The 17,716-nt window shown below is 38.0% G+C and overlaps 1 protein-coding gene across 1 annotated transcript in view; it reads left to right on the top strand.

The window, feature by feature from the left end:
* The window catches only part of THADA (THADA armadillo repeat containing), a 167,690-nt gene that overhangs the window by 92,625 nt on the left and 57,349 nt on the right, over positions 1–17,716 (top strand). Inside the window, exon 31 of the mRNA XM_067293137.1 lies at positions 13,208–13,323. Within this exon, the coding sequence (XP_067149238.1) occupies positions 13,208–13,323 (116 nt within the window). The remainder of the gene's footprint in view (positions 1–13,207; positions 13,324–17,716) is intronic.

Here is a 17,716-nt window from a genome sequence, read left to right as displayed (position 1 = left end):
ACATCATGCTGAGCCTGATGAGAAGTAAAATGTATAAATAGCTTGTCTATATGCGTAAGGCAAAAATCTGCTGAGTTTCAGCAATAATATGATTCATTTATTTGCTATAGTTTAAGTTTCATTACAAGTTATCTATGTTTCTGTGAACTTGCTTGCATATTTTTAAAACGTATGTGATACCAGTAGAAAACTCCATTTGGAGGAAGATCAGTGGTCCAAAACCGAAGAACACTGAGAAAATACTGTCTTTATATTTTCTGTGTGGTTTTGGTGGTATATTCTGCATCTTACTGATACAGATGTATTCTTCGCACTGTTTTCTCTGGAGAGCAGAATTCTTAAAAAAAACAAAAAACAAAAAACAAACAAACAAACAACCCCCCCCCCCCAAAAAAAAAACCAAATAACCAAAAAAACCGCACAAACCAAAAACCATAAAGCATAGTTTAGGTCCCCCCAGGCCCTCCTAATAGATTCTCATGCATGTGCTTACTATCTGTGAGCTGGGATTTGAAAGATCTGAGTCAAATCTCTGTCTGGGATGGTCTCCCTGTGTAGATTTTAAATAAACCACTTAATCTGTCTGCTTCCTTGTCTGTCCGTGTAACTGAGAAACAATATAGCGTTACATAGGTAAAACCGTTATTCCTCCTTCATTTATGGAGAAGAGGTAAAAGATGGAAATTTCAGGCACGCAGTCCTCTCCTCTCCTGGTACTTACTTCTTCTAAAGAAAAGTTAAGTGCTTCCAAGGTGGTCTTTGGGGCTGGAGAGCGCCTGTCTCCACCGTCTCCGGTGCTGAGTACTACTGCCCTGTAATGCAGTGAGACTAAAAGGGCTCTTAGTCTTTCCCCCTCTCATTATGGTACAGCTCGGGGGGGGGGGGGGGTCTCTTACAGGAATTACTTTCTAGATGTTACTGTAGTAAAAAGAGTTTGCATCACATGTTCGTTGTCACCTTTTTCTTTGTGCTGCTGTCTGTAAACTGACTTTGTAAAGCTGAACTCATTATTAATGTTTACAATTTGAATTTGTTTCAGCTTATCTACAAGTTATGCGCGTACATTTGTCTAGATATAAAGTTACTTTTAGTCCATGTTTCAGTTGCATATTCCTTTTTGTAGGGTAATTTTAGCACAGCAAAGCTCTTGTGGGTTCTACATGCGTTTAGATATGCTACTTTGGAGCAGTTGTTATTGTTATTTTCAAAATGTTTTTCCTGCTATTACAAATACAGTTTTCTAGAGGTGAGACATTATGTGAGTTTTCAGTATGTCTGTAAGAACTACTTATGTATATATAGACTATTGCATCAGGAAGAGACTCATTGGCTGTACCCATGTTAGTAATTTTAAAGTGCCCAGGACTGTTCTCAGCTATTGATTATGAGCTGTTATGGAATGGCCTGTATCCATACTGCCGGCCTTTCTATGAAATGGGTGGTCTTAACTGCACTGCTGCCTGAGAATGGTCCTTGCCTTACCTTTATTCTCTGTGTGGCTGGGAGTTGTTTTGGAAGAGTGCCAGTTTGGCCAAAACCGTGCCAGAGACCATAGGAATCGCTGAAGAGTATAGCATTTGCATTCAGGGTCCAGGCACCAGTGCTGGGGTTGTTTGATACAGCCGTATCAACATAGACCCTAATGACCTAGTTGTTACCAGCAACTATAATTGCATGAGAATTTTCTTTAAGAAGGGGACAGTTTTCCCCATTATTAAAGCCACTTGAAAATGGGTGCAGAAACCCCTGCAATGGAGGAACAAAAAGTCTTACACTGTTCAGGAGGTTCTATGGTGCTGGTTTAGAGTTCAAACACAATAGTGCAGTTGGTAATATCAAGTTCCTCAGGTGTAAATGGAGCCATTAAAAGCGATATGTTCATAAATAAGCAGAAATGAAGAGGAGGATTGATTTGTCATATAGAGGCATGTGCAATAAATAACTGATTTTGACTGACTTGATAATGGGGGAACAGCTTCTGTAAGATATAATATGACCATGAAGAATGCCACCTTTTCTTCATAATTATAGTTACCTATGTTTGAACATCACAGAATCACATAATGGTTGAGGTTGGAAGGGACCTCTGGAGATCATCTAGTCCAACCCCTCTGCTCAAGCAGGGTCACCTAGAGCACGTTGCACAGGATCGTGTGCAGGCGTGTTTTGAATATCTCCAGAGAAGGAGACTCCACCACCTCTCTGGGCAACCTGTTCCAGTGCTCTGTCACCCTCACAGTGAAGAAGTTTTTCCTCATGTTCAGATGGAACTGCCTGTGTTTCAGTTTGTGCCCATTGGCACAAATATGTTGGAAATTATTCATGAGACCTTGAAATATTGAATGGATGTTTTTCTCTGGAAGCAAGAGACCTTTATACATATTTTCTCCTCTTCAATAAGTTTAAAATCAGTAGCTGAGAGAGGAAGATTGTTTTCTGAAGCTGTGAATAAATTTTACTTCTCATTATGTGTTAATGTGAACTTATGAAATAAAAGCATCAAATTCGTATAGCTTTCTATTAATTATTTTCTCAGCTTGTAATGCAGACATTCCTAAGACATTAGATCACCTCTCCTGACACCAGCAAAGCTGCAGGGTCAAGTAGCAGTATTTTTGAGCACTCTTTACGAACATGTCCTTATTGACTGTGCCTATCACATGTCAGCTTTTCAGTGTCAGTGGGGTAGTCATATCCTTAATGACGCCTCCCTTAAATATTCCTCTTAATTGTAAATCTCTCTCTGTAAACAAGGGTGTGTACCTTAGTCTTTATTTGCATTTTTGTCTCCTTCATGTGGACATGTGCAGGATAAGTATGATACAAGGAAATAGTGTGAAAAAGAATTATTTCAGATAAATGAAAGAGGGTGATTAAAGGAGGAAGAAAGGTTTATACCCCTGGAGGTTGTAGAATTAAGTTTTTGATGATGGCAGGGTATAGACTTGGAAGAGGAGACTCTTTCTTGTAGTCTCTCTGCTGTTTATTGCAATCGGAAATACAAGCTTAGCACAGTTTTTAACTGCTTCCAAAATATAGTCTGTGTTAATTTCTTTAGACTTCTTAATTTTGTTTACATGGTGTTGTGAAGATAATAGGTATGTTTGCAGAGAGTGGAAATGCAACTAGCTACACAGTGCCCTCTGTGATCTGTGGTCAAGCTGGCCGGTTAAAAGGATTCGTGAGTGACACCCTTACTCATCAGTCAGGTTTGCCTTTTAGCCCCATCTGCTAGTTGGGATTTTCTGTTTTCTCATCCGCCAATCTGGTCTTCTGGGTAGGCTTCTCTGCCCAGTGCATATTCTTTTAGTTATAAGATGAATAATATCTTAAAAAAAAAGTATTTTACATCCAAATAGTAAAAGAACTCTAATAATTATGTATAACATCAGACTTCGTATCAGGTTTCTGTGTAAATAAACAAACCATGGACTTTTAAGAGAAAATTCGGCTAGGACTTCTGGATAAAAACAATAGTGAATATGATGCTAGCTTGCAGGAAGTTTCTCATTTTTTTTTGTTTTATGCTAATATAGAATCTGAGTTGCATAGGAAAAATTTAAACCAGAATCCAATTTCATCTTCCTTGGAGTAAGATAGGAAGAAAAACCTAATAAAAATGGCATTGCAGAGGATTTGATCTGTGAGATTTCATGTTTGTGGGTTTACTTGTTATATACAAAAGCAGGAATTTATGCTGTGTTATTAAAAGCATGTTCTTAAAAATGATGTTTGTGGTATGTCTGTTGTTAAAAGGAAGGCTTTGCTGGTTTTCAGCTTTTTGTGCCTTTCATTAGACTCATAATTTCCACATTATTAAAAAGCTGTGTTATTCTTGCTCAGTTCTATGGAATTAACTAGTACTGTATTTTTATTCAGAACTTTAGACAATTTTGTATCTTATTTTAGAACTTCTTAATTCAATCTGTGAAACATGCTTGCCTGCATTTTAATTAAAACAACTTGTTTCTTTTGTAAACCTGGCTTCATTAATTTTGATGGAAGCATTTGAAAGAAGGATGTTAAAAGCCCTGCTTTCTCATGAATAATAATCTGAAATTGTGTAATTAGGTGATGAAACATGCTGACAAACAAAGCTGAAATTATGGGAAAATTGAATTGTGAACCAGCTGTTGCTATAAATTATGAATAATATTCACATATATATGACTATATTCAAATCTATATATATTTAGATAATTTTCAGAAAATATTTGCAGTAGGAAGTCTTACAATTCAGATTACATTTATTAATTCATACAAAGATAAATTTGAGGAAGCAAGGCATATTCATACAAGGTAATCATATATGCCAGTCATAAGTTATACTAAGCAGAAATAATAATCTGATCTGTCAGTGGTGAAATCACCATTATGAAATTAAAGACCTCAAAGAAAGGAGGTGGTAGAAACACAGGGATGATACTTATAATAATTTGGTATATATAAATGATACAGGACTATGAAAGCAATGTAACAAGTGTTGGGTTTTGTAACATTTCATGCATGTTTGGGGATGGCAAGAAAATTAATAAACATTTGAAATCCCTCTTTGGACTGTTGTCGTTTAAACATGGAACTAAAGTCAAAATATTTACTTTGTTCTCCCTCCTCCCCCCAAGAAAAAAAGAACATCTTACAGCTCCCTTTTTCCTGATAGTTAAATACCTCAGGTGAAGGAAAGTCTTAATGCCAGCAGTAAGAGTTGTCGTATTCACAGTGTTTCTGAACCTCTGTGTGGCAGCACGTTAGTCAGAAGTGACCAGAACGGGGGGAGCAGGGGTGGCTCTCCGGTACAGCGTGTTGGGGCAGCCAGACTTCCAAAGACCCGGGTGACCTGGCTACCACGTGTGCGGGGGTCAGCTGTGCACCTATGCTGACACACTGGTGGTCTGCTCGTGCAGTTAGCCTGACAGGAGACTTGCTTGTCATGCATAGATGAAGCGCATGTATCACTGCTAGTTGCACGTGCCTGTATTTATCTCTGGGGTTTCTCAGACAGAACTTCTGACATCAGCAGCATTGTTATACTTAAATCTCAGGTACTGTTGTGACTACATAGTTGTTATTCAGATTGGGGTTGAATCCATTCTTCAGGAATTAAGAACAATTGGTTTATTTAGCTACTATACATTCCTAAAAAACATTGCTTCTGCACTAATTTTAAACTATTATCTTGCAACTTGTCTAAGTGCTTTTGTTTATCAGAGTAGTATAAGCTGCAGGGACTGTGTTCTTGTTATACTTGCTGGTGATAAAATATTTGGCACAAACATAAATTTGTACAGAGTGGGAGGAAATCAGAAGATGAAGTTCTCACATCTATATAGGTAGATATCTTTTAGCAGAACTGGGGAGGTAGTTGAGGTTTTAAATCCCATTGTACTTACCACACATGATTTTGTTTTGCACTTTTCATCTTTATGAAGACAAGGATTTCTTAAGGCTTGTTTTTTTCACTAGAGATAATTATTTAACTTTGAACTTTTAATCATCCTAGCAAAATGTCTTCATCTGTCACAGTACTTTGCCAGTTTCTATCTACATGGTCTTAGTAAAAAAAAAAAAAAAAAAAAAAAAAAAAAAAAAAAAAGGCTTGTTTTTAGAATACTGAGATAACTTGCAGATGTATTTATCATACAACAAGATTAACATTTTGTCTGCCTAAAACAAACAAAAAAGTTTGTTGGGGATTTTCTCATAAGCCTGTTAATACTCAGGCGAAAGGTTTTGACGGAGCCATTCCAAAATACCATATTTAGCTTAGTGCAATAATCTCCTTACTGCTACTATTTTGCCAACACCCTTTTTTCTCTTTTCTTGTTACTTCAGTCTCCAGAGCTTGGTGAATGGCACATTTTTCCAACCTTAGTGTTTATACAGCATTTTATTTCAGCTGGTGAAACATCTGTATTTTTTTTTAGGGAAGTAAATAAATGATCTATGCTGAGAATGTACAGTATAGGGTGATGTCAGTTTGCTTTTTCTTTCCCCCCTCCAAAGAATCACTGAACTGAACAGTCAGAGCATTGTTTCAGTCGTGCAGTTAGGAATGTGAATGTTTATACTGTATACTTAATTTCATGCAAACATAGTGAAGGGCATGCATGCAGAAGTTTTTATTGCTTCAGGTCAGCTTAAGGGGAGAAAAGTTTAACTTTTGCCACTTCATTGAAAAATGTGCAATTATATAACTTTCAAAAGTGTTTTTGGAAAATCTGACTATTTAAAAAAGGTACTTTGTTCAGCCACATGTTGGAAGCTGTGTTTTCTTTAAATCTAAGCATGTGTGCATGCACACAAAGTATCACCTAATCATTATTTCATGTCTGAAGTTAATAGTTTGTAAACTTCAGAAACTTCAGTTTCTCCTATAAAATTAACACTAATGCTACAAAATGTTAATTTTATCTCTTTTAGATAAAGTGTCCCACAATAGATTAATTTTGTGGCTATCAAATAGTTGTGTTATGTTAGGTTTGCAATGTCTTCATACATATACAGGAGAAATCTTGGCATCAGAAAAGTTTAAAGGTGTTTACTATTTTTTTTTCTGTTTTACACAAATTTTATCCACCGTTGCATTGCTTCATTATTCCAATAGTACATTTCACAACTTGAATACAGTGGTTTGCGCTGATGCGACAACTTCTAAAGACACTGATCAGCTTCATACCATATCAAAGTTAATGTGGAGGAGAAAAATCTAATTTTTTAGAGGGGAATTCATCTGCGTATGGACTTCATAAAGCAATTGGAATTTCACGGTATGGTTCCAGAAGACACAGTGAGATGTCCATGATCTGTTGCTTTTAGAAAAAGCAGAGGATAGACAATCCTCCCAAAACTAAGCAGTTTGAAGTTTTCTGCTATTGCCTTATATAAAGTCCAAGTAAACAAATGCTTTTTTTAATTTTAACATCATTTCATTAGCTCCAACACTCACATAAAGGCAAAACCTCTCCTAAGACTTAAAGGATTTCTGAGGTAGTGATCAGGACCATTTAAATGTCAGCTTTGAGTTCCTGAGGAAAAAATAGCAAATACTTCCAGTTTGGTTGCAGTTAGTTTGGGTACAGACAGTTTTAGGTTCTCTAAGTAGAGCAAGACTACCTCTCCTTTTTAAATGATACTGTTATTTTGTTGTAGTAAGTTCTATGTGTTTAGTTCTCATCTTTTCTTTAAAAAAGGGAGGGGACGTAAAATGTTATTTTGGGTTTTGTAAATCACTTGGATGATTTTAGGAGTAGTATCTAAATGTCAGCTGCTAGTCTAGACCTGTTGCCAGTGAGGTGGTTTAATCCAGTTCTTTAGATAGCTGGATGTAGCAGGCTGTGAGTGTTGCAGCCAAAAGCAGCTGTTTGGCCTGAGGAGGAAGCAGCAAGGGAAGGATGTGAACAGGGCAAAAGGATGTATGTGCTGATTGACCAGCAGGGAAGCTGAACATTTCCCTTTCTCCCTCTTCCCATCCCCACCCTCCTCTGTTCTTTCCCCTTTCCTTGAGGCTTCTGGAGCTGAGGAACACCGGTGAAGCCTTAGCAATCCCAGAGAAGGGAGGAAAGGTCCTGCAGGTGTCTGAAGAGCAAAGGGAGAGGTATGAGGGCTGGAGAGCAGGACCTGACTTCTGCTCGTTGGTGTCCTGGGTCCTTGGGCTTTGCTAGTCAGCATGTGGTGTTGCACTCAAGCCAACTTGGTTAGCCCGAGCTAGTAAGTCCTCCCATGCTGGAGCTCTGAAGGATCACAATAACCTACAGTGATTTTACATAAGGCAGCGTATGACCGGCTGTCTCTGAGTTAATAGACCCTTATGGACTGGAGCTGCCTCAGGGTGGTCAATGGCTGGACAAGGTTCCCCGTTATGTGTCAAAGTGTGGAAGAATGGTTAAGTGAAAAGGGGCATGATCTCTTAGAAGTGAGCAATCCTGTCTTCACGATGGAGGGAGGATCCCACGGCTATGTGAACTGTCCTTGAACATTCCTAGACCATTACAAAAGGGGAAGGCAAGTAGTGGTAAACAAGTCAAGGAGGGGGCCGACAAGCCCCTCCACGTGAACAGCAACTTTGCACCAATCATGTATTCGCTTTAGGCGCGTGAACAGAGACTGTAAACCAATCATACAGCTATTGCTAGCACATGCTCTATCGCCTGTCTATATATACTCTGTGTAAGGTCTAATAAAGGGAGAACGACCATACTCATATTGAGACTCATTGTTACTCTGGGCCCGTCCCCCCACTCCGACATCAAAGTATTTGGGATTCCTGTTACTTGCGCTATTCTGGCAACTTTTGCTTGGATGATGGGCAATTTATACAGTCATCCCATTGTATTAGTCTGACTCCTGGACAGCTTGCGTGGGCAAAGGAAAAGGTTTGTGAGCATACTGTGACTTCCCATTTGTAAAGTAGGGTTCCACACAACTAAACACAATATCAAGATTGTGTGTTCTAACACAAAGACTCCCAAAATCTTGGATACTTAGTCTGCCTCATTGGTGTTTAGAACTTGTATTCAAACGTAATTGCTGTCATAACATAAGTCTTTGTAAACCCATCTTTACAGACAGTGCAAATTCTTTGTAAAACTGCCTTTAAAAATTTTTTTTCTTACATGTAATAATAATAAAAAAAAAATCCTACAATAAGAAAGGAACACCATGACCTCATTGCATGTATATGTAAGTGAGGAATATAGGAAAGGGTTTTAGATCAAGGAGTACTTTAATCTGAAGAGAGCTTGTGTGCTGGAAGGCTGGTCTGTTTTCTTAGCTGTATCAAACAGTCTCATAAAAATTACTACCTCCCCATGCAAACGCTGCCTGGCTTGTAGCGTCAGATCATCAAAACTATAGCAATACTACTATAAACCAAACAATAACGTTTCACACATGCTGGAAGTGGAGAATTAATGCAGTTAACTTTTACAGATTGCTTGTTTGGTTGCCTGCAATTTTAGCTTACGTAAAATACTGTAGAAGGCTTTGAATAAAACATGTCAACATTAAACTCAATTTTGAATTTAGTTTAGGGATTCTAAAATCTTATGATAAAATGGAGTTCCTTTTTGAGGAAAGTTTACTAAGGTCTGTGACGTTTGGTGAAGGATTCTGAATAAATGATGGAAGGTTTGTATTGAAATGATGGGAAAAAAGTCGGTATTTTGCATATACCAAATGTGAGACCAGGGTAAACTGTAGTAGTTGAACATTGCCTTTGATGAACGCTAACATTTTTCCCAAGAGTGAATCAGACTCTTATGTAAAAAATAATGTGAGATTTATCTTCTGATTCTACTGCTAAATATGACTCATGAGATCCTCTGATTTTTACCGTCTAAATAATAGTGAGAGGTTACAATTCATCTGGAGACAGAATTGCAGAGGGATTTTGCTTGCATTTTGGGTACTAAATTTCCTACCTGGACTAATTTAAATCCACAAATTTGATCTATTTAGTATGTCCAGTTCTCCCTCTTTCAAGACCTTTTGCTTAAACTGCCAAACTACTGAGGTTTTGTATGTATTTAGAAGGGAGGTGCTTTGGGAGTTGTTTCCAAAGCTGAAGTGATTAAATTAATTTAAGCTTCTAGGAAAAAATGCGATAGCCTCTTCATAACTGTGAAACAGATTTTATATTATTGCTTAGAGGTAAATCCCTTCTCATTCCTGGAAATGAGCACGAAGAATAAAATCAGAACGGTTAAGGCACAAAATGGTTTTCAATTAGCAGAGGATATAAAAGGTGAGAAGAGGAGCTTCTACATATACATTATTTTCCTTTTTTGTCCCCTTTCTTCATCATAACCTACTTAACAGAGGTTAAGGGCAAACTGCAAAAAAGACACCGAAACTAGTAGTTAGTGCCAACTTTGTGCATTGGTTTTAATGAAAAAGGTTAATTTCAAGTAGATACTTGCATAAACCCTTTTAATAAGGGGACAGTTGTGTAGGCAAGAGTAGGCTAAAGATTAGGATTCAGAGTAGAGAGGTCTGGTGAAACTCACTTCTGAGTTAAGTCATTAGTTGAAATAGTCTTTGAACCATTGGTTCTCTACCTTTAAGAGTGTTCAAACCTTGGAGAAGACACTTTATACCTATAATTAAAAAAGAATATATATATATATATATGTATGTATAAAATGGAGAGTGGTGGGGGGTGGAGCTCTTGGAGGAGTAATTAGCCATAATAGAGTTTTAAAGTGAGAAAAGATTTCAAGAATGGTCAAATACACAAATTGTCCTCCACCTAGGTCTGTTTACTATACTTATTAAACTTTTGTGTGATAGAATACAGAGCATTATTGCAATGTTTCTAAGCTTGCACTTTTGCAATGCATGTTGTAGAACATGCTCAGTGTTCAAAATGATCTTAGGAAAGCTAGAAAGATGGTTTCCTGTCAACAAAATGATGTTCAGTATGAAGGAGCTCAAAGGATTTAAAAAAAAGAGAGAGAGAGAGAGGGAAAGAAAGGGGCAGATATCTTTCCAGAATGTCTCTTGCATACATAACACCTGTTAACACTGGTAGAAGAGAGTTTATTTCGTGATTGCTGTCATAGGGGACTCTGGCTGGAACTCTGTGTTTAATAAGTACCTCACTTGGAAGAAAATTGAACCAACTGAATGGAGTCCTGAGAACAGTTGTTTTCCTGGGCCATGAGGGCAAAAGTCAAGGGTGTGAGTGGAAAGGAACACCTTATTTTTAAGAGCTTGGATTTTGAGTGTGAAACACTAGAAGAGGTTGCATACAACTATTTTGGAATCTACTTTATTGACTGTTTCCAAGAGCAGGACAATCAGGCACGTGTTTTGTCTAAGTATGTTAGACCCTACCTCAGTGTCTGTGTGGATTAAACAGTCTCTTGACGGCTCTTCTATTCCATGATATTCCTATGCTTATTTGATAATACTGCAGCTGTTTTTCCACCTGAATAATTTTAGGAAAAATAACCCAGATGAAATTGTGTCAAGTTAATGCTATGCGGCTCTGCTTGTGTTTCCAAAACAAGCAAACAAATGCAAAAATAACCCCGGAAGCAAGTGGCAATGAAGGAGGCCAAGATCTGAGATGTAAAAATGTGAATATAAAGATTTTTCTTTTCCCAAAATGAAGTGAAAGCTCCAGCTTGATCAGTTAGTCATAAAATTGTCCCTTTGCAAGTATGAAATGCCAGTACTCTCACAAATAAAGTGTTTTAATATAAAATGCTCATGTGTGTGTATGTTTTTCTAGAAATGGCCTGATAACATCTCTAAAGCTCCCGAAGTTCTGCACATCACCAGTCTCAAGAAATAATCAATGGGGGATGTGCTCTTTCAATTGGTGTAGAAACCCTGTTGTCTCTATCAGTGTAACCTACCTGTATAGGTAAATAGATTTAGGATTTTGAGGCTTTAAGGCAAGTTATACAGCAAGAGTTGGCACCATGTTCCTTCTCTTACAGCTTCCAAATTACATCTCTCTAAAACTCCTTAACTTAAGCAAGATCATTCCCTTTAGGCTTAATTATTGCACCATATTTTCTGTGTAGAGACTAAATCATGTTGCCTGTTCGCTCGCATATGGGTGGTAGAGGTAAAAACTAAAGTAGAATGACATGGGCATTTTGACTTGTGTCGAAGGAGTGTGTTCATACACAGAGAAGGTGAGTGCTACAGGGGCTAGGTTGGAGAGTCCCTCTCCACTGTGCAGCTGGTGTCAGCTTTCCTATGTCATCCACTGTTTGCTCTTCATACTTATGACCCAGTTGACTGTACATCTTTTCTTAACTCTGTTTTTTCTTAACACCTTTCTATGTATTCAATACCACTTGGAAAATTTGTTTGTAAATAGCACAGGAAGGTCACTAAGAACAGGAATTATTTGGTTTGTTAATCAGCTGATGAGAAAACTTTGCAGATTGCGCTTTCTATTTTGGTGTTTTGAATTCCTTCCTTCATGGTGGCTGGGATGTGTCTATGAGTCTCCTATGTGAAACTCAGGAGGAGATAGCACAGTCGCTTCCACAGCTCCAGTGTGAGGAGCTCAGTCTCTTCTGTCCTTGGAAGGAAAGGGTGTAAGCTGCTTGCTTCTCTGTGAAACCCAAGTGCCTGTCATGTTTAACTGGAGCCCTGAACGAAGGATCTCAGGAACAGTATTACAGATACTTTTCTATCAGGACTGCAGAGGGGTTACATATACTAACTGTGCTGACTTTAGAAAGCTTTTTGCTCAGTATGGGAATGGTGTGCTACTGTATGTTTTAAAGAACCTATGTAAAGGCCTTAACACATCTCTGGGATTCAGATACCTAACCATCTGAATTTTAAGTGTGGACCAGGTTTGACAATCACAGGCATTTGATACGTAAGCACTAAAGAGTCAACTATATTTATTTCACTGTGGGAATCTGTATCTTTTACTTTTGTAATGCAGAAATTCTCTTGCAATGTATGAATAGTGTTGTCAGTAACTCACGACTGCAATTACCTTTGCAATTGAAACAGTCTTCTGACAGTTTCCTTGTACAATTCTAGTAGATTCTTATGGTTAGCATATACTTTCTAATTTGCCTATGCCATAATTTGGTAGAAGCTTCTTTCAGCAGCGGTGTTGTCTTCTGTGGCATTTCCTTTGCTGCAGCTTTTCACCCTTTCCTGCCTCTTTGCTTGTACTTGTGTAACACAGATAGCCCTGTCCATCCTGTGGGCCAGGTTGCTGAGATGCTCCATGGGCAGTTGCACTGGCACTGCTGAGCAGATGGCACAGGAATAAGTTTGAAAGTTGAGGGATGCTTAGTTGGCAAGGGGCCAGTAAGAGTGGTGTCCACCAGACTGTGCTCTAATTGCTTCACTGAGGCTAACATCTTCCAGTACTTCCTGTGTGCTTGTTCATTTACTTTCCAAAGTTATTTTTAAAGAATAGGCAATTTAAGGATTTCATCTGTTGTTAGGCCAGGTGAAGATGCATCCTAGACCCCATGAAGGAAAGAATTTAGGATACCAAAATAGAAAGCGTAATCTGTAAAGCTTTTTGGTTAGATGATTAACTAAAAATAATTCCCGTTCTTCCTGTGTACAGGTGTACAGCTTGAGTAATAGTTGTTCATTTTGTGTTGTTTTCATCTTAGTTATCTGAAGGAAAAGCGATGGCTAGAAATGTTGGGTTCAAAAATATTTCCACAGCAGTCTTCAATTTTCTTTTTCTTTTTTTTGGGGGGGTGATTAGGTTTTTCACTTGCTGCAGTCGTACTTGGAATCGAAACAGCGCATTAATTCAGACTTTCAGGAGGGATTGAGTGACATCGTTACCTGTGTAGGAACCAAACTGTGGCTGGCCAAAAGGTAAGATAAAACACTAGATATATGTTCATATACATAAATTACAAATATATTGAAAACTTGGTAGACTCTTGTTTTTTTCTTGGCAAAATGGACGTGTTTATTTCTCTAGAATTGTGTAAAATTTAGTCGTCTTATTCATTTGCTGTTTTTTTAATCCAGATTTTTTTTTCAAATAGCATGGAGCGAAAACACATGAGTCTACCTTACCTGTGCGCTTTATCATTTTTTATTTTTTTCTTAGTTCATTCTCATTTAGAGACTGCTAATGACTGTTCACTCATTAAAAAAAGGCAAAAAAAAAAAAAGTGCGAATGAAAATGCTTACAGAAGTATCCTTTTGAGGAAAGGATGAATGTTCCTTCTGGGCTAGGAAGAGTATGGCCACATAATTAGATTATGATGTTATTTTCTCTGTTTTGACCTTTACCAAAAAAAAAATGTAGAAAAATGTCACAGTGAGCAATTGTTGAAACTATTGAAAGAAGCATTTAGCTGGCCACAAACAGTCCATTGCAGTTCTGGAAATATTTTCCTTAGGTTTCTGTAAAAGGATCTTCAGATGACCTATATACTGCAGTGAAGAAAAAAAAATTTTTTTTTCTGAAAATCTGCCTGATCTTGTCAAATGCTTTTGAAAGTTCCTCACCTAAAACTCTTTGAGGAAACTGAGTTGTTGTGGAAGGAGAGGCAAGTCCTTGGATAAATAAATAAGTGGGTAAAATATTCCAGAATACAATTTTCACAGTGGAAAGGTCACTAGGGAGTCTAGTTCAGATCTCTGATAAGACCTATGTTGCTTTATGATCATCAAAAACAAAATCATAACTGATTTGGAGAAAGGGGTGACCAGTGGGTGTAAGAAGTTTGCTGCTCATGTTAAGTGATTCAGAGTAATCAAGATACAGCTGATCTTCAAGAAGTGCAGAACGTCTTCTGATTGAGTGAGTGTGATAAAATAGGTAAAACTTTATGTAAACAAATGTGAAGTGATGCACATGAGAAAAACAGTCTGAACTTTACTTACAAAAAGTGATGGAAGTTAGGAGTAAAATATTGAATTTGCACAGAGGAGTCCTATAGGAATTTGTTAGGGCCTGTCAGGCTTAACTGTTAGTAGTGATCGGGAAGAGGAAGTGCCTAGTGAGATGCCAAAAGTTGTTCGTGTTGTTAATTTTTGTAATGTAGCAAAGATGAGGGCCAGCTATAAGGAACTGCGGAAGGGTCTTATGAGACTGACTAGCAAGATGATAACATGGCAAATAAAAGTCACTGTGGGTAAAGATAGAAGGATGCCTATCTAACTTTATATGTAGTTTGATGGTGGTCTGAGATGGTTGTTAACTCTTTGGAGTGATATACTTATGAAAAATAATTCCATAAAAATATCAGTTCAGTGCTCAGTGGCAGCCTAAAATAGGAACCTGAATATTTAGGGTAGAGAAAAGAATGAGAACAAGAAAAAAACATCTTAAACTAGTGTGCAGCTGCATTGTGTATATGTTGGTTCTAGTCATATCAGCTCAAAAATGGAATTGTAGAACTGGAAAAGACCAAGAAAAGGATGGCAAGGATAATCGAGGTGTGGAAGCTACTCCATATAAGGAATGGCTAAGTAAACTAGGACTCTGTGACTTGGAAAAGGGACTGCTGAGGAGCCATAAAATAGAGATCTATAAAATAATGAATTATTTCATGTAAAGCATGAATTAGGAACATCAAATGAAGTTAACGAGTGGGAGGTTTAAAATGGAAAAAAAGAAGGTAGTTATTCACACACATAGCTGAGTAGCCAAACTATTCATCATAGGATATTATGGATGTTGAAAGTTTATGAACTTTCAAAAACTGACTGGAGAAATTAATAGAAGGAAAAGCCATCAAGGATAACGATAGATTTAACTAATTGTATTATTTACATTATTAATCACAAACACACTAGCTCTGGCTCAGTAAGTCCATCTGTGCCGTTTCCTGGAGTTTGGGAGAGTATTTCAGGAAACCATCACTTCATGCTTGCCCTGTTTTTACACTCTGTGTTATGCGTCTGCTGTTGGTCACTGTCAGGGAGGTGCTGGCTGGAGATCCCTTTGCTCCATGTACAGTCATTCGCATGTTCCTTCTCTTCAGAGAAGGAGAGAGTGTAACAGGAAATAATTGATTAGTAATCTCCATCTGTTTCTTATGCCTTTCTCATAAGGAGATAACTTAGTGTCACAGTTACCACAGTATGGTTATTGCTTGAAAAAAGACAGTATTATAGGGACAGGCACTATTAATCTTATACGGTAAAAAAGTTAAAATAACAGGAAAGTAATCTGTGAATTTGGAATGGGGACATTTCCAAAAGTATACTGTTCTGATATTAGGCTTACTTGCATTCAGTCTTCATTCACGGTTCTGTGTTAGTTCTGCAGAGTTCTTGCTGGCTTGCTTTCAGCTACCTGTTTCCTTTGTACTATGGAACATCCTCTGTGAGAACCTCCTATTTTACTTACAAAATTTTTAATTCTTGAGTAATTCTTAAAAATGAGGCTCAATCATCATATATATAACTGGAGGAAAGATTATCTTTCTTTAGCTGTTTGTAGAACTGTCTGGTTTTTTGGTTTTTTTTTTCCTTTTCAAGGCCAGAAAGTATTTTCCTTGTATCAATATGTATTGGTGTAGAAAAGCCTGAGAATCTATTACACATATATGTTAATCTCTTCCCTCCCTCTTCCCCACCCCCAGATGTCTGAATTTGCTTTAGGAAATAAAATAATAGCTCACTCTCCCCAGGAAGTTAAATCTTTTGAAATTGTATTTCATAAAACTTTTTTTTTCAATTGATATTTTCTGTCTGTTGTTAAGTCAGACGTATGGGATTAATTGGGACATGGTTGTTTATTCCCCTTTGTAGAATATATTAAAGTGTCAGCAGGAAAACACCTCCCCTCCCCATTTCTTGTTTTTCATACATCTTTGGGATACTAACCTTCTGAGTATTCAAAAGTAGTATTTCTATTTTTGATGTCTGGGTGAATTTGAGAGCTTTCTTCAAGTCCTCCACTGACTTCTCAAGGTGATTGAAGTGTTTGACCTCACTTATAGATTTATCCTTATATTGTGTTTTCCTGCAAGTATGGGAGATGCCGGATGTTTGAGAAGAACAGAAATATAAAAATATATGAAGTCTGTCTTGTTGGAGGACTGAGGTGATGGAATGAAGTGACGGAAAGTAATCTGGTGAAAGCTATAAAAAATAATATATCAAGCTAAGCCTTTGAAAAAGTTCAAAGGTCTTTCATATGGGTAAAAAGAGTAGAAGTTGTTTTTAGCTCAGCTGCATACCAAGGAGTTAAAAGGCTAACTGTAGGTGCCTTCTGCTTTATAAATATTGAAAGCTAAAAGTGCAGCTTTCAGTGCTGGTAATTTGTTACACAGAAGTCCTGGAAATATCTGTCTTGTTTCATTGTAGCCTTTGGCATTGCAAAGTGTTAGTACTGGAAAACTGGTGAAATCATGTCATTGCACAACTTTGCTGTAGGATGCAGTCTCCCAGTGTTTTTAGTTTTATTTCCCTCTCCCCCCCCCCCCTTTCATTCTTACTGGTGACAACAGGAGGGGCAAAAGGTTTTCAGGTTCTGCCAGCAGTCACATAGTGCATTCTGTTAACTTCTAGGTATGTGCCATTTCTTAGCCGAGAGCTTGTCTGCCCAGGGGAAGTTTACTTTGAAGAAGGATGCTTCCTTGAAACTGCATGGGAGTTAGGATGGGAGATAGCCCTGGACAGAACCAGCTGACTTTCGCTTTGCAATGCATCCCTGGCTTGTCTGGGCTGGATTGCCTGTGGTGTATGCGCTTAGCTTTGTAATCCAAATATCCTGTGCTCTTTTGTGCTGCTGCTTAGCCCTGTGCGTTATGGATGGGACCATTAAAAATATCAATGGGTTCTGATGTATGGACACAAGATTCAAACTCATATAACCAGTCCATGCAAAGTCATTCCAGGTTTGGGTTCAAAACCAGATTCATTTCCCACTGAGATATTTGCTACTCAGTTTTCTCCAGGCTGACTCTAGAATCACAGAATGGTTGAGGTTGGAAGGGACCTCTGGAGATCATCTAGTCCAACCCCTCTGCTCAAGCAGGGTCGCCTAGAGCACGTTGCACAGGATCGTGTGCAGGCGTGTTTTGAATATCTCCAGAGAAGGAGACTCCACCACCTCTCTGGGCAACCTGTTCCAGTGCTCTGTCACCCTCACAGTGAAAAAGTTTTTCCTCATGTTCAGATGGAATTGTCTGTGTTTCAGTTTGTGCCCGTTGCCTCGCATCCTGTTGCTGGGCACCACTGAAAAGAGTCTGGTCCCATCCTCTTGACACCCTCCCTTTAGATATTTGTACACATTGATAA

Source organism: Apteryx mantelli, chromosome 3, assembly GCF_036417845.1.
Source record: "Apteryx mantelli isolate bAptMan1 chromosome 3, bAptMan1.hap1, whole genome shotgun sequence".
NCBI lineage: Eukaryota > Metazoa > Chordata > Aves > Apterygiformes > Apterygidae > Apteryx > Apteryx mantelli.
Note: the sequence above shows the minus strand (reverse complement) of the source record. Positions and strands in the feature narration are given on the sequence as shown.